Source organism: Sus scrofa, chromosome 6 (genome assembly GCF_000003025.6).
Source record: "Sus scrofa isolate TJ Tabasco breed Duroc chromosome 6, Sscrofa11.1, whole genome shotgun sequence".
NCBI classification, from domain to species: Eukaryota; Metazoa; Chordata; class Mammalia; order Artiodactyla; family Suidae; genus Sus; species Sus scrofa.
This window is the reverse complement of record NC_010448.4, coordinates 162,886,984-162,910,040: the sequence shown is the minus strand read 5'-3', so window position 1 is coordinate 162,910,040 and position 23,057 is coordinate 162,886,984. Positions and strand designations below refer to the sequence as shown.

The 23,057-nt window shown below is 38.0% G+C and overlaps 1 protein-coding gene across 2 annotated transcripts in view; it reads right to left on the bottom strand.

Moving 5' to 3' along the window:
* Positions 1-23,057, bottom strand: part of AGBL4 (ATP/GTP binding protein like 4) — a 1,262,788-nt gene that overhangs the window by 306,242 nt on the left and 933,489 nt on the right. For both annotated transcript variants that reach the window (XM_021097823.1, XM_021097822.1), the window contains exon 6: positions 22,296-22,335. In XM_021097823.1, the coding sequence (XP_020953482.1) occupies positions 22,296-22,335 (40 nt within the window). The remainder of the gene's footprint in view (positions 1-22,295; positions 22,336-23,057) is intronic.

Below are 23,057 nucleotides of genomic sequence, written 5' to 3'. Positions count from 1 at the left end.
TGAAACTGAATCCAGGCTGACTAGAAAAGATTTATGACTTAGTGACGTCATGGTAGATGAGATAAGTGGTTGGCAGCCCATGTGTCATGCCTTTATTTTACTCTTGAGCTGGATAATATACTCCACAACCACTTTCTTTTGACTAGTCCTAAACAACTGCCCAGACTTAATGAGTACCTTAGTTATGGTACCATGCTTTTCTCATAATTATAAGATGTAGTTTGCCTTTGCACATGGAAGTTGCCCAGTAAAAAGACTTATGCTACCAGAAACTTCTCCACTCTTGTGTGAGTAGACAAAATCAAAGTCAAAGAGGACCCTTCCCGAAAGAAAGGAAGCAAAAAAGCCCAAACGTTGGAGTCAACATGCTTAGCCACTTACAACCTGATTCTGAGTGAATCACACAACCTGCCTAAACTGTAGCTGCTGCTGCTTTAAAATGGGGTGCTAATATTTCTAACCACAGGATGCTAATTAGGATTTAGCGAATTATAAAATAAACAGTACCCAGCAGAGTCAAGTCCTTTGTGTAAGGGAGATCTCAACATTCATCTTCAAAGTGAAGGCAGGGAGCTCTGGACTAAAAATGCCTTAGCGTTAGAGACTATGTCTCTGGTGGGTTCTTTATACCTAGCTTTTGAAACAAGATAAATGTTTAAGAAACACTTACTGGCTTGAATTGAACTGAATTGAATTGAAATTAGATGATCTTTTAGATTCCTCTCAGTACCAAGCACATGTGCTCATAAATACTTGCAGAACGTAGTCCTTGGGTGGCCTTATCTGGGACTGGATACATCAGTGGAAATGTGTCTAATTCTCAGAGGGACACTAGAGGAGGGGACACACATCCACTCACTGCTGGCGATGTCTCTTCAGAAAAGCTGCCACTGTATCTGCTTCCTACTCCATACCCCGTCTTTTAGAGGGAAGAAAGTGGCCCTGATAAATCCATCATGCTCCTTCTGCAGTCATATGGAGAAAAGGGTTCTCATTTTCTGCTGTGGACCCAGGGGACACTCAGAAAATCACGTCCTTCCCCGTCTGGGCCCAATCGTCATTGTCCTGCTGGATCCTGTTCCCTTTTCCCGTCTTGTTAGACTCCTTTTGAAGTCCCCTTCCTGTCCCAGAAACACTGAATGGACCACAATTATTTCAAATTATCTCATTGTTCTAAACAACATGTTTTTGCCACCCGCCCTATAACTGCTCTCCTTTAGGTGAGTCCTGAAGAATTTTACGGCCTTAATGAGCACATCAATTATCGTTCATGGAAGAGCCGATGTCTCCTGAAAGGTTATTGGAAGGTTGCCTGCTATCTCAGTGCTTATATCCAGCAAATCTATCTCAGCCTCATGAATGCATTTGACCTTTTTATAGGTACGGGGGGAAAATAACAGAACAAAAGTTAATTTAGACTTCTATAATACAACATTTTTTTTCTGAAAGAAATGAAAGGGCATTGAAATCGATACCTGCACAATAACACACTGATGAATGTTGGGACCCAATTTTCTCATTTTGCTAACTTGAGATTGGGAATTCTGAATAGTTTTCAATCCTGCATTCTTTGGGCACTGTGAAGTCTGCTGTATTGTGTCCACACAATGCCGCTGCACACTCATTACGGGAGTACCAGTGGTCCTGAAAAGGTCAGTTAGTTAGAAATGTCAGCGTTCAATGGAGCCGCGCAGACCCGTGTGCGCACGGATCCAATTAGAGTGGCCAGGCACCACTGCTGTAACCTGGAATCCTAATGAGCAAGTGGAGGAGAGGGGGAGGTGCCTTTTTTCCTGTTCTTGCTTCTTATTCAAAAGAAATGGAGATTGCTTTTCATCCACCCTACATGGGGTTGTTTAAACTTTACCAAACTCCACTTAGACTCCAGGTAGCTGGGAGGGGAACCCCAGCTTCCGCAAAGGCTGAGCCGGCCTAGAGCAGCCAGATATTGAAAGGACAGTAATGAAGCAGGCGGGAGCAGTACTTCAGACTTCGGGGCTGGTGGTATAGGTCACCCTTCACGAGACTTACTCAGGTTGAGAACTGACTAAGAGGAAGAGGGCCTTCTTATGCAGTTCATTTCTAAGGAATTTCTAGGCACCGACTATGTGCCAGGTCTTGTGATTAAAAACTGACCTTTGTTTTTTTGTTTGTCTGTCTTTTGTCAGTTTAAGGCCGCACTCACGGCATATGACATATGGAGGGTCCCAGGCTGGGGGTGTAATCGGAACTGTAGCCGCTGGCCTACGCCAGAGCCACGGCAACACCAGATCCGAGCCGCGTCTGTGACCTACACCATAGCTCATGGCAACGCTGGATCCTTAACCCACTGAGCGAGGCCAGGGATCGAACCCGCAACCTCATGTTCCTAGTCAGATTCGTTTCCGGTGTGCCACAATGGGAACTCCGCCTTTGTCATTTTTGACAAACCTAAATCACTTGTACAAATGTGTCAGGAGTGTATAAAAATCTGGCTGTATATATTGGCTGATGTTTCCTGAGTTTACCTATACCAATGCCTCTCTATTTCTCTTCCATCGCAAATTTGTATTTTAGAAAAGTCTACCAATCATGAACTTGAATGTTGAAGCAATGTCAAATTGCTATTAAAGTTTCTAAATGCTTTCTTTCAGCTTCTATATTTATCTCATTATGGACACACAATTTACACACTGGCACCAGTCTATGAATGGCACTTTACTGCCCTGGCTACCTCTCATCGCTAGTTCTTACCTGTTATTCTTCACTTTGACTGGTCCCCACCATTCTGAACTGACGGTCACATTGGACCTCTTTTCTGGTTAAATCACTGCATAATTCTTTAAAATGCTTTCTGACATTTGTCTTTTGGTACCACGGTGGCACCCCATGGTTAGAACACTCCCTCAGCAGCCCCTGTCTGGAATTCAGTGGACTAACCAGCCCTAAAACACAAACAAAACCCTGGGTAGTTTTATTACAAGTGATTCAGGGATCATACTTTGAGAACAAATGAAGGATTTTACAGAGAATCATATGGTTGGATTTCTAGGCACAGCAGGCAGGGGTGACCTACTTGCTTCTAGGTCCCAGACACTCGGGCAGCCTGTCCCTTCAACTGAGGCCACTTAGCTCCCCTTGTAGCCTCAGATCCCAGGGTCATCTGGCTTTGTGGGTAGGTGAGGGCAGGGACAGTGGATATAAGACTGTTGGATTGGTAAATAAGCTTGTATCCACAGGGGGTGGGGTTTGGTGTCTGCTTTTGTTTTCATTTTTCTATCTAATTTTTTTGTATCCAGACCTTGGTCTCAGGCCCCATAATTGTTTCCTATACTAATACTCATTTCTGCAGTAAATGAGTTCTTCTCTCACTTGGTTTTTCCTTTACTATCTCTGCAAACTCTGGATGAACCAGCACCTGAGATTAGGAAGGCAGCTAAGAAGTCAGAAGTCCAACTCAGCGGCAGCTTAACGCCCATTTACCAAGAGTGCAAAGGGAAAAGGGCTTTGATATAAATTGGGAATTGGACACTGGGGCACACAATCTTCTTTACCTAAATGTGAGATCTTACTTTTCTTAATTTAGTGAACCAAGACTATTTCTCACTTTTATGACCAAGGCAAAGACTCTCATAGGTTAGGTCTATTTTAGGACAGAAAGACACAGATGGACAAATGCAGCTGTTTATTTATGGAAGAAACTGCTGCTGGACAATTAATACTTTTCTCAGAACTCCCACCAATCTCAAAAGGCCAGGCTATTACTCACATATCTTGGGAGTAAGGGGAGAATCCTTGGAGGATTGGGAAAAGGCAAATGGGCCTGAAAGGAATCAAAGATAAAGTATTGATAACCTTCATCATCGTCATTAGCATTTTGGTAGTCACCCTCCAAAAGAGACCCTAAAAGAGTCTCACTTCTTAGTATTTATGTTCTTGTATAGTCTCCTCCCACAGTGAATAGGCTGATTTGTGTCATTAATAAGCTATTACAGCATGACAAGTTATGACTTCCTAGGCTATCTCATAAAATAATATTTCAGCTTCTTTCTTCTGTCTCTTGGATTAGTCGCTTTGAAGGAAGTCAGCTACCATATTATGAGGATACTCACGCAGTTGCATAGAGAAGACTTTGTGGCAAGGAACTGAGGCCTCTTGCCAAAATCCAGCACCAAGTTACCATCTCTGTGAGTGAGTTATCTTAAAAGATGATTTTCCAGGCCCACTCAAGCCTCCAGAAAACTACAGCCTTGACTGCATCTTAATTGCAACCTGATGAGAGATCTTGAACTAAAACCATCCATCCAAGCTGCTACTAGATTCATGACCTCCACAAACTGCGTGAAATAATAAACTTTTATTGTTGTTTGAAACTGCTAGGCTTTGGGGTAAATTGTCACAAAGCAAGCAATCACACTAACAACTATTTATTTAAAATCTACTATGGGCCATGCATTTACTATTCTAGCCATTTTACATATATTGTATCTAATATTCACAAAATTCTAAGGAATGTTATCATCCCTCTCTTACACATACTAACATGAAAGTAAAGCACAAAAAAGCGAGTAGTTTCCCAAGGTCAAACTATAAGTAGAAGATATAGGATTTGAACACATAATGTATATATGTACTACAAATCCCTTTCTCTTCTACTTGTACCTTGCTGTTGCAAACATGCAAAATAAATAAATAGATAAATAAATGAATAAAAAGTACGGAGAGCATATGCCTGCTTTTGTGTTCATTTGGAGCAGACTAAGATATTTCTTACTATGAACAATTACTTGCCAGCAAATTAGGTAACCTAGAAGAAGTAGATGAATTCCCAGTAACATACAACCTGCAAAGAATGAATCAGGAAGGAAGAGAAAAATCTGAACAGCATTTATGTGTTCATAAACAGTGATTATGGAGATTGAAGCAGTAATATAAAACCTCCTGACAAAGAACAGCCAGGCCCAGATGGTTTCACTGGTGAGTTCTACCAAATATTTAGAGAAGAATTAATACTAATCCTTCTCAAGCTCTTCCAAAATTTGAAGAGGAGGGAACACTCCCAAATACTTTATAAGGCCAGTATTACCCTGATATCAAGCCAGATAAGGACATACAAGAAAGAAATCTACAAGCCAATATCATCAATGAATATAAATGCAAAAACTCTCAACAAAAAACTATCAAACAAAATTCAACAGTACTTTAAAAGGATCATACACCATGATCAAATGGGATTTATCTCTGGGGTACAAGAATGCTTCAATATGTGAATAAATAAATGATTCTCTCCATTAATAGTAAGAAGGATAAAAATCTTATGATACTCTCAATAGATGCAGAAAATATGTTTTATAAAATTCAACATCCTTTAATGATCAAAGCTTTCAAAAAATCAGGTAAAAAAGGAATATAACATGATAAATACCATTTATGACAAACCCTCAGCTAGCATCATACTCAACAGTGAAAGGCTGAAAGCTTTTTCTCTAAGATCAGGAATACGACAAGGCTGCCTACTCTCACCACACCTATTCAATACGGCACTAGAAGGCCTAGCCCAAGCAATTAGTCAAGGAAAGACATCAAAAGTGTCTAAATTGGAAAGGAAGAAGTAAAATTGTCTCCATTTACATATAACATGATCTGATGTATAGAAAACTCTGAAGGCTCCACCAGAAACTATTGAGAACTAACTCAGCAGAGTTGCAGGATAGAAAAGTAACACATAAAAATCAGTTGTATTTCTATATACTAACAACAAACTATCTAAAAGAGAAAGAAAACAATTACATTTGCAATAGCATCAAATACAATAAAATACTTAGTTATAAATTTAACTACAGAGCTCTAATAGTTTTCTGGTAGCATCTTTAGGATTTTCTATGTATAGTATCATGTCATCTGCCAAGGGTGATAGTTTTACTTCTTCCTTTCAAATTTGGATTTTTTAAATTAATTTATTTTTATCTGATTGTCATGACTAGGACTTCCAAAACTATGTTAAGTAAAAGTGGCGAGAGTGGACATCCTTGTCTTGTTCCTGATCTTAGTGAGAATTCTTTCAGTTTTTCACCATGGAGAATGATGTTAACTGTAGGTTTGTCATACATGGCCTTTATTACGTTGAGGTAGGTTCCCTCTATGCCCACTTTATGGAGGGTTTTTTTTTTTTTATCATAAATGGGTGTTGGATTTTGTCAAAAGCTTTTCTGTATCTATTGAGAGGATCATATACTTTTTACTCTGCAATGTGTTAATGTGGTGTATCACACTGATTGATTTGTGCATATTGAAAATTCCTTGCATCCCTGGGATAAGTCCCATTTAATCATGGTGTATGATCCTTTTAATGTATTGTTGGATTCAGTTTGCTAGTATTCCATTGAGGATTTTTGCATTTATCAAAAATTTTGCAATATCATTGGTGATATTGGCCTATAATTTTCTTTTTTTGTGGTATCTTTGGCTGGTTTTGGTAGCAGGGTGATGGTGGCCTCAGAGAATGAGTTTGGGAGTGTTCCTTCCTCTGTAATTTTTGGACTAGCTTTAGAAGGACAGGTGTGAATTTTTCTCTGAATGTTTGATAGAATTTGCCAGTGAAGCCATCCAGTCCTGGACTTTTGTTTGTTGAAAGTTTTTAAATCACAGTTTCAGTTTCAGTACTTGTGACTGGTCTTTTTACCTTTTCTATTTCTCCCTGGTTCAGTCTTGGAAGATTGTACCTTTCTAAGAATTTGTCCATTTCTTCTATGTTGTCCATTTTATTGGCATATAGTTGCTTGTAGTAGTCTCTTATGATCCCTTGTGTTTCTGTGATGTTCACTGTAACTTCTCCTTTTTCATTTCTGACTTTATTGATTTGAGCTCTCTCTCTCTCTCTCTTTTATTTTTCTTGATGAGTCTGGCTAAGGGCCTATCAATTTTGGGGCACAGGTATTATTGCCACTATTTTATAATAACTATCAATGGAGTATAATCTTTAAAAATTGTGAATTACTATATTGTACACTTGTAACTTTATTATATATATTGTGTATCAATACCTCAATAAAAATAATTCAATAAAAAAGTTTCTGGTGTTTTCCCATACACACACACACACACACCAAAATGGGGAAAAGTGCCAATTCCCTATAACAAAAAATCAATTTAACAATAAAAGGTAGAAGAGTCATTATAAGGAGATTTTTAAAAATTTTGAGAGAATTCAAAAAATATTTTCAGCAGTTGGAAAGTATGTAATTTTCTGGGAATATAATTAAGATCTTAAATGTCTAGGTTTTAAGGTTAAAGAAGTTCTATTAATATCCAATAGGTATTTGATATTATTTTATGCAATTTTTGCACTGATATTCTTAAGTGAAATTGGTTTGTATTTTTCCTTTTTGTATTATCAGTTCTGATGACAGATGCAAATGAACAAAATGATTTAGAACAAATGAGATAATACAGAAGAAATAATTCTACAAATTACTAAGACCTGTTATAAAAATATAAACAATATGCTCTAGGATCAAGAATAGACTTTCAAATAAACTAACAGAATAGAGAGTCTAGGAATTTAGACACTGATATTTGGAATCTGGCAAAGCCCATTATTTCAAATATGTCAGAAAGTAAACTAATATTTCATTGACAATTTAAGATGAGAGATCTGTATACTGAAAGCTTTAAGACATATGGTGAAAGAAATTCAAAAAGACACAAATAAATGGAAATATATGCTATGTCCATGGATTGGAATAATTAATATTGTTAAAATGTCCATACTAACAAAAGCCATCTATAGATCTGATGCTATCCCAATCAAAGTTCCAGTTTGTATTTTTATATGGGAAAAAAGTCCTAAAATAATAGGACTAAATCAAAATCCTAAAATCAATAGGAACCATAACAAAAGTAATCGTAAGAAAGAAGAAAGCTGGAGGCATTACACTTCCAGAGGTCAAACTATACTACAGAGCTACAGTAATCAAAATAGTATGGTAGTGGCATAACAACAGACACATAGATCAATGAAAGAGAATCAAGAGCCCTAAAATAAACCCATGCATATACATTCAATAACTTGATCCCCTTGCTGTACAGTGGGAAAATAAAAATAAAATAAAATAAAATAAATATTTGACAAGGAAGTCAGGAATACTCAATGTGGAAAAGATAATGTAATTAATATATGGTGTTGGGAAAACTGGATATTCACAAGTAAAAAAGTGAAAGTGAACACTGTCCTACACCACTCACAAAAATCAACTTGAAATGGATTAAGGACTGAAACGTAAGATCTCAAACTGTAAAACTCCCAAAAGGAAACAGGGAAAGAGCTTCTTGATACTGGATTTAGCAATCTTTTTTTTTTTTTTTTTTTGCATATAAAACCCAAAACCCAAATAACACAAGCAAAAATAAACAAATGGGGCTACATCAAATTAAAAAGTTTCTATGCAGCAAAAGAAATGATCAACAAAATGAAAGAGCAACCTATAGGATGGAAGAAAATATTTGCAAACTATATATCTGGTAGAGGGTTAATATCCATATATAGACATACAATTTAATACCAAGAACGACAACAACAACAAAACAAACAAAACAAAAAGTGAGTTAAACATGGGCAAATGATCTGAATAGTTATTCTTCCAAAAAGACATACATATGGTCAAAGTACAGGAGAAGTTGCTCAACAGTACTCATCACTAGCGGAATGCAATTAAAACCACAATGAGGTATCACCTCACACTTGTTAGAATGGCTATTATCAAAAAGAGATTATAAGTGTTGGCAAGGATTTGTGTACCGTTGGTGGGAATAAAACAGTATGGACGTTCCTAAAAAAATTAAAAATAGAACTACCATATGATCCAGCAACCCCACGTCTCATTGTAAATCTGAAGGAAATGACATCACTCTCTCAAAAAAATCTATCTGCATCTAAATGTTCACTATAGCATTATTTATAATAGCCAAGGTGTAGAAACAGTCTAAGTGTCCATCGAAGGAGGAACAAAGAAAATGTAATATACATATTTTTTTCAGTCATAAAAAAGCATAAAATCCTGCCATTTGTGATAACATGGATGAAGCTTCAGGGCATTCTACTCAGAGAAATAAGTCAGACAGAGAAAGACAAATACTGCAGGATTTCATATGTGGAATCTAAAGTACCATACTCACAGAAACAGAGTAGACTCGTGTTAAAGTTCTTAACATCCTCCCCCTCAACACAAAGATTTTTAAAAGAGAGAGGGAGAGAGAAAAGAGAGAAATAATAATTATCCTTGACATGAAGATGTTTTGATAATCTCCCTAAAACTTTTTTAAAGAATATACAATTATAATAATAACAATAAATGAAAATGATGTTTACTTCACTAGGAAGGGTTTTAAAATACCGTGTTTTCATGGACGCCTAATATAATGACTAATGAAATCAAATCAATACTCCCCTTACCTGCCATCCCCATGAAGGAAACGACCACACAGAATAAGAGAATATTACTCATCTCTTATTCTATCTCATGGCTAGACTAGGGTGATTATAATTGCACTGCTTCAGACCAGGGAACATCAGTACAGAGACAGCTGAATGCTGTTGTAGACCTTTAGCCTGTGAGTTTAGATCTTCAGTTCCTGAATCAATTAGAACCAACAGAACCAATGTCCTCCCAGTTAAGGCCAGATGAGCTTTCCTCTTTCTCTCAAACCCCATTACGAAGGCCTAATGTGAACAAAGCTCTTCTGGCCTCTAAGGTGTATAAGGTATTTTCATGCTAATATTAAATATGCTGGGGCTTTCCTGCCATGATTACCTCTCTTAAGCTTCACTTCACCCCTGTGAAGTAGGTATAAACATCCATATTTAATGGTAAGCTAAGCTACAAAGTAGTTAAATGATTTTTCTAAGGGCATGGAGTTAAGAAGTGGCAGAACCATGACTGCAACTTAGGTCTACCTGGTTCCCACACTGTGACTACTGCTAAAAGCCAACTCCCAGGTAGGGCCTACACCCTGCTCCATACCTGTTAAGGTCCTCTTCCCTGACTGCCATCCCTGCCTGGTGCCTGGTCTCAATACCCTGAGCTACTGGTATATGTCTGGCTTTAACCAGAAAGGCCCTCTCTGGGACAAAGGTCTAGCCTCCACTTGATGATGAGTCCTGTGTCTACCCAGAGACTCTAGCTGTGCAGCCCCTACTGGGTCTACCTTTTTTGATAGAAGGGCTGCTATAGAACAGATCAATGTTTGCTCTGCTCCGAGACCTTATAATTCACAAAACTGGTTTAGACTGGCCACAGAGATAGTCATCGCAAAAATTTTTATGATCTTGGGCCATTTCCAGGTAATGCCAGGCCTCAATTTATCCCCTGTGGATGATGTTTGTAACTCAATTCTCAGCCAGTCAGCACAGTAGCCCTCCCTGGACACAGATACTTGTTCAAAGATGAGGTCATAATGACCCAATCACAGAATGAGAAACAACAGAAATTCTGCTGGGACTTCTTCATCGGTCTCTTGCTTTTTCCTACTGGACTAGAATTTGGAGAAATGCAAATTCTGCCCTCCTGAGACAGCACGTGGCCTGGGAATACAGTTAGGAGCAAAATGAGTTAAGAGAAGAAGAAAAACAGACTGGGTCCTAAGAGCCCTATATCAAGATGCACAGAAAGGCAGATTTATTTCTGGATTATCTATGAACTTATAAATTACCTATTTTTGTCTAAGCCAATTTAGGTTGTGATTAAAGATTCCTACTTACTTAGTTCCTAGGCTTTAATTTTACCTTCTCTGTATTGAATTCCAGGTCCTCTGGGCCTGGGGCTCACATTCAGTCTGATGGCTAAGGTCTTGCCAGCTGCTTCCCGACCTGACCTCTCCCGTGCTGATCAGCTATGGTGCTTTTGGACGCCACACCTCCAGTTCCCCTTCCCAGAGCACAGTCGACCCATCTGCATGCTCCAAAATGGGATCCTTGACCCCTTCCCATTAACCTCCTTACCTGAGTCCTGGGATGTGGCATCCTATGTAGATTTCCCAGGGCAAATATTCTAGGAACATAGTACTTAGTTTGTCTCCTGGGGACCATAAGAACAAACATGTTTCTCCCTGCTTTTATGTGTTTCTTGGATTCTGGAATTCGCTTACTTAGATTTAATAAATTTTCTGAGTAATACCCGATGCTGTTGTTTTTTATTGTTGACATGAAAAATGGAGGTTGGGGGATGGAAGTGGGAATGTAAATTGATACAACCTTTCTGGAAAATGAGTTGGCAGTAAGACTTAATAATTCCTTAAACATATTAATGCTCTTTGGCCCAGTAACTCTACTTTTTAAATAGCCAGTATAAAAACCTTATGCAAAAGAAGCAAAAGATTTTTTCACAAATAATTTTATGGCAGAGTTATTTGTAAAAGAAAAACATCTGGAAATAACACAAATGAACAACAATAAGAAATGTATTTTTATAAACCAAGATGCATATAAAAGATAGAAGATACTAGAGCTTTTAAAAATAAGTATGCCTTTAAAATGCTCATAAAATGCTTATGGATCTAGTAAGTCCATCCCTAGTAATCTATCTTAAGACAATAACCTAAAATGTAGACCAAAAATATACACAAAGCCTGAGAAGTTATTTATAAGACTGAAAAACTAATTTCAAGTTAAATACCTAACATTGTTGGCATGGGAAAATATTTCTGTTGTAATATTAACTGAAAAATCAGGATAAAATTTTATATTCTATATGATCTCAACTATGTAAAACAAAATTATACATGCATCGAAAACAGTCAAAGAAGTAAATGTGTTAAAATATTAAACAGTGACTGCCTCTGGGAGATAACTGATATTTTATCTTTAGAACTTATCTGGGGTTTTCAAAATCTGCGCCAGGGGCATGTACAATTTTTTAATAGAGAAAGTTATTTTAAAAGATGGTAAGTATGTAAACTACACAGCAACATGAAGCTTGTTTATGAAATAACGTTAAGTGAAAAAAGATGTACATAAAAACTTACTGTGATTGCAATTATGTAAATATGTTTCTGTATATAGACAAGAACTGAAAGGAAAAATGTACAAATAGAATTAGGTTTTGTATTGCGCTAAGGTTGTGGGCCTAGGAGTAATTTATTTATCTTCTTTGAAGATCTCTTTAAAGTTGTTTTAATGAGGCGCATGCATTTTTTGAACCATCCTTTCTGTGCATATGCGCCGTGTTGCTAACTTTCTGGCTGTGAGATTAGGAGTCTCCTGGCTTGGCTTGACTCCTGGTCCTGGCCACTTTGGGCTAGCTCCACAGGCTCTGCTGGCTCTAAAAATGTCCATGAAGCAGGAAAAATGGCTAGTTTGGCCTCTCTTGTTCCTTTAATCTTCAGAGGGGCTACCTTTAATTCCTGGGGGATTTTAAATGGAGACAAAGTTGTCATGTAATGGCCAGCTTAGTTTACTATCATTTAACATAGGAACTGTTTTAACAAGGTCAGGAGGGGATAAACATTTTTGTGAATATTTGCAATCAGAAATCAACATAGCTATGCTTTTTTTTTTCTGGAGGTTTCTATGATATTTTAGGAAATCGATTGTTTCCTTAGGATGCAGTCTACTTAGCAGAAAAGCTCCGTGACTAGGATGTCCCCAACTCTCTAGGCTTTCCTTACCACCAGCAAAGTAGGTCAGCTTTAATTTCATCTGAGAAAGAGGACTCTGTGGGCCAGTATCACAAATGAAGTAATATTTATATGTAGCAGTAGGAAAGGTAATGGATTCAGAATCAGACAGATCTGTAATTTAATCCTGATGCCATCACTTACTTTTTAACTGCAATCATGTGGGCAATTCTAATCGTGCAGCACCTTGGTTTCGTGTCTTCAAATCGGGAAAGATGATGCCTGCCTTATGGGACAGTGGGGAGAATTATGTGAAAAATACAAAGCGCCTAACACAGCTCTGGCACTGAGTGCCAGTATTTAGATATTTCCTAAATGCTGCCCTTTTAGGCTATACCATCAAAAAGTTAATGACTATTTGACAAGGATGAAAAGATAAACCAACAGTGGAAAAAAAGAATTTTTTGAACAAATGGTGATAGGAAAACTGGATAATCACAGGCAAATGAGGTAAATTAGAGTCCTATCTCATATCATATAAAAATTAACTCACATCTTTGTGACATTAGGCAATGTTTTCTTGGACATGAAACCAAGAGCATAAGCAACAAAAGCAGCAAAATAGATAAATTGGACTTCATCAAAATTAAAAGCTTTTTTGCTTCAAAGGACACCAAGCAAGTGAAAAGACAACATATGGAACAGGTAAACATATTTGCAAATAATGAATCTGATGAAAAGACCCTGTACCCAGAATACATATTTTAAAACTCTTACAACTCAACAATAAAATGATAAACATAGCCTAATTAAAATGGGTAAGGGAAAATAATTTGACTAAACATCTCTCCAAAAAATATATACAAATGGTCAATAAGCAAATAAAAATGTGGTCAACATCATAAAGCATTAGGAAAATGCAAACCCAAACTACTGTGAGATGCCATATTATACCCACTAGGATGGCAGTAATCAAAAGAGAGTTAATAATAAATGTTAGAGAGGATGTGAAGAAACTGGAAGCATGCTACATTGCTGATGAGAATGCAAAATGGTATAGCTACTTTGGAAAATAGTTGGCAGTTTCTCAAAATGTTTACCTCAACATTTGCCAAACGATCTAGCCATTCCATTCCTAGGTTTATGTCCAAGAGCGTTCAAAACACATTGCCACACAAAGACTTATTTCCAAGTGTCTATAGCAGCATTATTCACAATATCCAAAAATGGAAACTACAGAAATGTCACCAAAAGACGAATGGATAAACAAATTGCGAGGTATCTATACAATGGAATATTAGGTGGCAATAAAAAGGAGTAAGTACTGATACATGCTGCAATATGGATGAACCTTGAAAACATTATGCTAAGTGAAAAAAATCTAGTCATAAAAAGCCACATACTGTACGATTCCATTTGTTTGAGACATCTAGAACAGGCAAATCCAGTGAGATAGAAAGTAGATTAGTAGTTGCCAGGGCCTAGGAGAAAGCAAAAAAGGGGAACAACTGCAAATAAGTATAGTCCCTTTTTGGCGTGATAATAACATTCTGGAATTAGTGGTGGTGATTGTATAATTCTGTGGATGTACCGAAAAACGACAAAAAGGTACACTTTAAAGGATAAATTTTATGGCATATGAATTATACCTCAGTGAAGCTGTTATTTTTTTAAGCTATGACCAGCACTTTTAGCTTGATGTTGGGAACATGAAAATCATTCTAAAAGTGTGAAAAAGTATATTCATCATTGCCAAATGTTCCAGTCCTTCTCATTGCAGTGCCCTTCCCTGTGGGCAGATTCGACATCTCTACCCTATTGAATTAGAAATGGTCATATGTCTTGCTCTGAACAAGGAAATTTGGGCAAAAGCGACCCTTTTTAAAAATTTTTAAGGGCAGGTACATGGCTTGCCCTCCCTTCCCTTGCCCTCTGCCATGACAACCCACAGGGCAGGTGCCGTCAGTACCTTCCCGCAATCTCACCTATTTTCATGGTGCTTACTACTCTGCATATACCAAATACTTGCCAATTGTCAACATCTGCAAATCTCTCCTGAGGGCTTTCTCTGCCACTGGAATCTGCTCTGTCCATACACTGAGAGGAATGGAAGTGTCAGGGAATTAAAACCCCATCTTCACTCCATTCCTCTGCCCCTCAGAAGGATAGCTCTAAGACTTACTTTCCACACTGACTCCCAGGGTTCCCCTGCAGGATTAAATTCCAGGTGCCACCGGCGTGGTAGTTTGCTTGATCATGAACCTTAGCTTTCTTCCTTTTCCCATATCACTTCCCCCCACCTCCCAGCAAGGTCTCTAGAATCGCCTCCCAAATAAACTACTTACACTACAATCTTTGTCTCGAGGTCTGATTCTTAAGAACCCAAACTAAGCAAAGTCCCAAAAGGTGCTTGGTCAGCCTGAGTGCCAGAGTAAAGACTATGTAGAGTAGATCTGACTCCAGTCCATGAAAGATATGTGTCAAAAGTGAACAACAAACATTTGCTTTTCAAGTCTCTGTAATTTGGACGTCATTGTTACTTCAGTGTAACCTAACCTGTCATGACTATACCTTTCCTTAGTAATTCTCATTCTAGGAACTGTTCCTAAAGAAATAAAGATGCACACAAAAATCTTCTATACAAGAAAGTTCATTGTGGTGTTATTTATAATTAAATCATTAACAATTTAATATACAATAGATAAATTTAAAATAGAATGCTTTTTAGCTATATAAAAATCCCTCTTAGAAAATATTTAATAATATTGAAAAATGTTTACACTATATTCAAATATAACCATTTATATAGGATCATTTTAATTTTATTTTAAAAATTACATATATATTTGTATATACACATGCACAAAGTAACAATCTCTTTTATCAATCTGGTGGTAAAAGCTGCACTTGGATAGGTGAAAAATACTTCCTCATACTGCCTCCCTTCTACTGAAGAGGTTATAGGAGAAGAAACTTTCCGAAAAGTAAGAGGAAAAACTATAGTGGTATTTCTGGGCCAAATGACTAAATGAGTTCGTGCTTCAATAATCCCATTCATTCCCATCAAATAGTAATATTGAATAATATTCAAAAATGAAATGAAAATATATTGTAGGCTCCACTGCAAGAGACATATCTCCATGAAGGTGAAATGTGCAGAAATGTAAAAGGGCAGAGGCTCCTGGGGCTACTTGCTTGTTGAGATCTGGATGTAGAAGCCGGCAGCAGCAGCTGAAAGTTGGCCTCTTATGGGCCTCCTGAAAGTGCTCTACAGGAGATGAGGAGCAGAGACAAGGTCTTCTGCTTAGAGCAAGGACCTAGGGTGGGGCTCCGCATTATGAAAGGAGCCTAGGGAAAAAAATGGCTGCTGTAGAAATTTCTGGGAGATGTCTCCCGTATGCTGTAGGCCCAAAGAGGTAAAGACTATCAATGCAGGAATCAGAAGCAATACTAAGCTATCCTGCTGAGTTTTTGTCACTGGATCTGCCATATCCCCAATTTTTACCAGGCCCTATGCTGGCAGTGTCAACTGCTAAAATAGGAGTAGAGTCAAGTGGAAACACCACCATATAAGGATATGTGAGCATAATGGGAGTTTGTGGGAGGGGTGGTCAGGGATGGGGAGAGAAAATAACAGAAAACTTCCTACTCAAACTGATATTATAAATTAACATTTTGAAATGCATAAAGAAATTAAATGCTAAAAATGTTACTAAACAAAATCAACAGTTATAACTTGAATTCACTCCAGATGAAACTTATTTTATAGAACAGTCAAAGATTTAAAAATAAGCATATTGAGGATGTTCAAAGAAACAAATGAAGACATTAAAACAGAATAAGAAATTATGAAACAGAATAGGCAGAAATAAAACAAGAACAGGTGGATATGAACAAAATTAGAAATCTTGGAAATTAAAAATACATAGTCATTGAAATATTGAAAAACACAGGAAAAAAATCTAGACTAGATATGGTCAAAAAGCGGATTTATGAATTCAAATTACTTGTGGGGAACTCAGACTCAATGCAGTAAGATAAAATGACAAAAATTATGAAAATCAGTAAAGAACCATGGAGGGCTACTTGAGAGAATCCGATATTCATCTAAAAGAAATAATTGAAGAAGAGAATCAAAAGAATAAAGGAAAAGCAATATTTGAAGAGATAATTTGCCAATAATTTCTCTGAATTAAAGAAAGACAGATTTTCAGGTGGAAAGTATACCCAAAGTACCAAGGAGGGTAAATAGAAATAGATTCACAATTAGACACAATAAAAAGTAAAGCATGAAGATAAAAAATACTTTAAACCTTCCCAAGAAAAGATAATTTATCATAAATAGATAATGGTAGACTTCTCATTAGCATCCATGGATGTAAAAAAAAGGAAAAAAAATCTTCCGAGTACAAAGGAAAGTCCTCCTCAAACCATAATTTATACTTAGCCAAACTACCATTCCAGAGATAAGTCAAAATAAGGACATAGATTAAGATGGTTGCCCACGAACTCTCACTAAAATAGCTGTTAAAGGATTCATTTACTACGGTAACATAGGAAAATCATGAGATACAGTAAATACAAACTTTATAAGCTGAGTAGGAAAAGTCAATCATCATTGTTTTTCTTTTTGCAAAAACTTAAAAGTCTACACAATAATAGCTAGGTGTAGATGAATACAGGGCAGAATTCAGGAGGTGGTTAAAGCATGCTACAGCTCTTTTTGTGGTGAAAAGATGATAGCAATTTTGAACAACTGTAGACTTTGCAAAAAAAAAAAAGTATAGTTAATGACTAACCAGTTAAGATTAGAAACAAAATCTACAGCATCCAAATCTGCAGATGGGGTGAAAAAAGCAGGTAATATATAAAACATAATCCAAAACAAGGCAGGGCAAAAGGAAAATGAATGGTAAATAGGAAGCACAAACATGATGGAAGAAATATTCAATGAGGCGGAATTAAGATGGTGGAATAGAAAGACTGGAGCTCATAAACACTTCCTACCGTCTAATACCAAAAAAAAAAAAACAAACAACCCCATCAAAAAATGGGCAGAAGATCTAAATAGACAATTCTCCAAAGAAGACATACAGATGGCCAAAAAACACATGCAAAGATGTTCAACATCACTCATTATTAGAGAAATGCAAGTCAAAACCACTATGTACCAACTTACATCAGCCAGAATGGCCATCATTAAAAAGTCTACAAACAATAAGTGCTGGAGAGGGTGTGGAGAAAAAGGAACCCTATGACACTGTTGGTGGGATTGTAAATTGGTGTAACCACTGTGGAAAACAGTATGAAGATTCCTCAGAAAACTAAAAGTAGAATTACCATTTCATCCAGCAATCCCACTCCTGGGCATCTATCCAGAGAATACCATGACTCGCAAAGACACATGTATTCCAATGTTCATTGCAGCACTCTTTGCAATAGCCAAGACATGAAAACAACCTAAATGTCCATCGACAGAGGAGTGGATAAAGAAGATATGGTACATATTCACAATGGAATATTACTCAGCCGTTAAAAGGAAAGAAATACCAGCATTTTTAGCAATATGGATGGACCTAGAAATTATGCTAAGTGAAGTCAGTTAGACAATGAGACACCAACATTAAATTCTATCAGTTACATGTAGAATCTGAAAAAAGGACACAAAGAATTTCTTTGCAGAGCAGATAATGACTCACAGACTTTGAAAAACTTATGGTTTCCAAAGGAGACAGTTCAGGGGTTGGAGGGATGCACTGGGGTTGTGGGATGGAAACCCCATAAAACTGGATTGTGATGATCATTGTACAACTATAAATGTAATAAATTCATTGAGTAATACAAAAAGAAATATATACAAAAATATTAGTACTTATAATAAATATAAACAGATTAAATTCACCTGTTACAATGCATGAATTACTAGATTTCATTAAAAAGAAAACTGTGCTTTCAAAAAATAAACACATATGGGAAAAGGATATATCCTAATTATAAGACAATATTGAAATTAAGATGTATTATAATTAAATGTGGAATTAATACAGATTAAATAGTACTGGTGTTTCCACTGTGGTGCAGCGGAAACGAATCTGACTAGGAACCATTAGATTGCAGATTTGAGCCCTGGCCTCACTCAGTGGTTTAACGATCTTCCATTGCCATGAGCTGTTGTGTAGGTAGCAGACACAGCTCAGATCTGGGGTTGCTGTGGCTGTGGTGTAGGCTGCAGCTACAGCTCCAATTCAACGCCTGGCCTGGGAACCTCCACATGTTGTGGGTGCAGCCCTACAGCCCTAAAAAGACAAAGGACCAAAAAAAAAAAATCAATAGTATAGTACAGAGAGCTCAAAAATAGATTCTATATATAGGAAAATTGACATATGACAGATTTTAATCACTAATAAGTGGGAGAAACGATAAACTAGTTGTTGCATGGTATTGAGATAATAGGTTATCCATAGGTAAAAAAAACACCTAAATCCCTAATTCATATTACACACAACAATCAGTCCTAAATGAGATAAAGAACAAGTGTGATGTAAGACTTCACAATTTTTAGAATACAGGAGAATATGATATTCAGGTAGGGAAGGATTTCTTAAGTAAGCTATAAAAACAAAGCTCACAAAGCAATATTCATGCATTCGACTACACTAAAGTTAAAAAAAAAAAAACTTCCATAAATCAAAATACATCGTAAATCAAAAAACACCAGCCACCATCTGGGGGAAGGTATTTGCAATGCACGTTAAGTGGCAAAGTATTGATACACATAAAAATAAAGAACTAAATATCAATGAAAAGAAACCACCCAATACAAAATGAACAAATAATACAAAAAGTCAGTTTACAGAAGAAGAAACCAAACTAGTCAATAACCATATGAAAAATATTCCACCCTACCAGTAAACAAAGAAACACATATTATAAAAACAATGGAATAACATTTCATGCTTATTGTGATGACTGGTAAAAATTTAAAAATCTGACAGTTCCAAGGATTCAGAGAAAAGGAAGCAATTATACTTTGCTGTTCTTATACTTTGAAGTATTAATTTGTTCAACTACTTTAGAAAACAATTGGCTATTATACAGTAAATTTGAAGAAGCATATAAGCAGTAATTTCTCTCCCAGTTATATGCTCTAGAGAAATTCTCATAGTTAAGTATAAGGAGACATGCCCAAAAATGCTCCTAGTAGCATTGTTTAAACTTACAAAAACAAACAAACAAACAAACAAAAAACAACAACAAAAAAACAAACACCCTAGAAATAACCTAAATTAGGGTCAGTAAAATGGAAAAAGAAATTGTGATGTAATCACCTGTGAAATACTACACAGAAGTTGCAATGACTGACCCAGAGCTGCATGTATCCATGTGAATATAGTCTGTACAACATAATAAGTAGAGGAAAAGTCACAGAATGCTATTTGTCATGTGACATCACTTTTAGGAATTTATAAAACAATACTAGTTATATTTTTGGATACACAGATATGCAAAATCATTGAACTTATTATAGTGGTTATCTACAGGATGAAGGCAGGGAGAGAGAGGCAGTCAGCTGAGCACAGAAAAATCTCACCTAGAGTCTGTGTGGGGGAGGGTCTGGTGAAGAAAGCAAGACTTAGTACCTCCCATTGGCAGCCCCAGAGAGGTAGCCTGCCCCCTGCTGGCTGCTGCAGCTTCTGGAGAGGTGGGGAATGGGGGGAAGACTTTCAAGGTGAGAGACAGTAACAACAGAGGAAAGTGATTTTGGCATAGTCTAGAGTTGTCCAGAAAACAGTCTAATGGTCCTTCCTAACCTTTCCAAGTCATGGTACACATGGAAAATACTTGGTTGGCACACTGGAGTAGAGGCTATCACCTTGGGGGCTTAGTTCCCCCAACACCTAACCTGTGCACCCGAGAGATGAGTAGGTCAATATTCACAAGTATGTCTCTCATGACATATCTCATAATATCACACAAATATAGGTATTTGCAGTAATGTACACCTGTGTGACACAACACATCTTTTGAGGAGCTTTGACCCATAAAATAGTCTTTTCTCATCTAAAAGCAGGGAAAATTATAAGCCATTCCAAACTCTGGCAGGGCTTAATATTTTGCAGTTCCATAGTTGTTCAAAAGGAGTGCACCAGGGTCATAGCTGTTCTGCTTGAATTTGTGCAGTAGCAATTTGGGACAGAAAGAACTGGCACAAAAGACACACAGTTAGCAGAGTCTAAACGTTTCCTTGTAAAGCAGCTGAAGACAGATCAAGAACCCTTTCCAATTCATACATCAGCATCAATATCAAATCAGGGTGGGATGGGATAGGAAAGCAGGCAAACAGGGTCAACACACAGAGTGGAACGGAACATGGTCAGGAAGGGGAGCAACTAAACAGGACAGGACAAGATAACCCCTCACCAGCACCTTAGTGGGAAGGGGTTGGTAGGTCACACAGCTGAGCCATTCTAGTTATGTTAGCCCATGATCTGGAATTTTGATATATGTTAATTCTATACATGTTAAACAAAGCACATTCTATGGGTTAGACTGAGCATTTTCAAACTAGTTCATCTTTATTTTTCTTGAGTCCCAAGTTCAAAGAGCTTTATCACCTGAACTGGGTGGACCCAACTTCCATTTGTAGTCACTGTCTTATATCTCCCTCACTCAGACAGATAACCAGCCTCAGTGCTGATAGTACCTACAGAGGAAGATTTCTTAATCTCCCTATAAGTGAGCCAACTGGCCCTGAATACAGCAGCAGGCTGGGTGGAGGGCAGGGATGACACGGCACAGCTATACTGTTATTAAAATACTGAAAATACCTCCATATTTATTGGTAACTAGCCACTCTTGAGCCTCCAACCCTGCATGTGGCCACTTTGCCACACTAGTCTCTTCCCTAGGATGCTATTTCCCCATAGCCTAGGAACCGAAGTGTTAATGCCCAGCACAGAAGGGCCAGGGCTGTTAGCTGTTAGGTATTTTAAACATCACCAGTGGGTGAAGATGAACCACCACGCCCACTCATGAATGCTCACGAACCCCACTGGCTCCAACACCCTCTTGGATTTCAAGAAAGAACAGCATCCCTTGTTGGCCTTCTTGCCTCAAGTTCCCAAACCAAAATAAAATATCTTCTAGTCAAACTAAACTGCTCAACTTCTTTGTAGGTTAGATGCCAGGCCTAGGGGGAAGAAAGGACCTTTTAATCCCAGGGCCACAGCTTTGTTGGGTGACTTGTCCTTCCTAAAGGTGAGTGACAAGAGTTACAGAAGACCGAACTTGGTTCCTTCCCCAGACTGGCCTTTCCTCATGAGCTTCCTTCCTTCGTTTCCTTCATTCTGTGCCATCCACCTAGCAGCTTCCCCATTCCCCATGATTTTAAGACAATATTTCTCAGGAGATCAGCACACGTCCTTGACACCTGAGTCTATCGAATGATTTGGGGAGAACTTAGCCCTGGAATATGCAGCATCATAGCATCAGCCCTGCCATTTGCAGAGTCAAGGGAAGGCAGCACAGAGCTGGCAAGGAGAAAAGAAACTGCCCGGGGGTAGAGGATAGGGGAAGAAGGATCATTCAGGATGCAAGAATTCCGCTGCTCATTCAAGGGAGGAGGATGCAAATTGCATTTGAATAGGCAACCAGACGTCACTAGGAAATAAGAGAAAAGGCAAAGCTGAATAGCCATGCCTACTCACCGGGGCTGGTTATCGTCAGGAGGTCAAGCTGCCGCTGTTGCTGCAAAAGAGAACACATTGTGAGAGCACTGATTTAAGCCAGAGCCAAACCTGTTGCTTAACAGGTCAGGGCGAGGGCGGACTTGAAGGGGATTTCAGACATGCAGAGAGAGCAGAGCATGTTGTGAAGAACGTGGTCTCACAGTTCTGCAGGGAGGCCTTGCATCCTCGAGACGGGGGCGATGGACGGCCTTTCTGGTCAGAGCCAAGAAGGCCTTTGAGGTCTTCTGGTCAACCCTAAGTTACCTATAGGGAAAATGAGGCCCTGAGAGGAATATGGCTTACCCGTAACCACAAAGTCCCTTTCCAGATACCCAGCCACGGCTCCTTCACCTGTACCAAGTGGCCTTAGATTTCTCTTTGCTCACACTGGCTGTACTGGTTATGTTTCTGATATCCTGGCAACCCTCTTTGCCCTGGATCCGTAAGGCACTGCCACCCTCCTGATACTCCTTTCTAAGCAAGATTGAATCTGCTCCGTAGTGCTGTGACAATTTCAATTATGTGTGATCAAATCATTTCTTCTCTAACTGAATCCTCATCTTTTAATACTATACAGCATTCATAGAAAATAGTATTTGTCAGGTACTCTAGGCCATATGGTTGCAGCTGCTTGTGTTTAGAGGCAACTGGCCTTGACCCCAAGGGCTAAGGTGATTAACATCTCAGCAGGCTTGCCCCCCATTACATCGTACATACGGGGAAGCTCAGTCCTGACTGGAT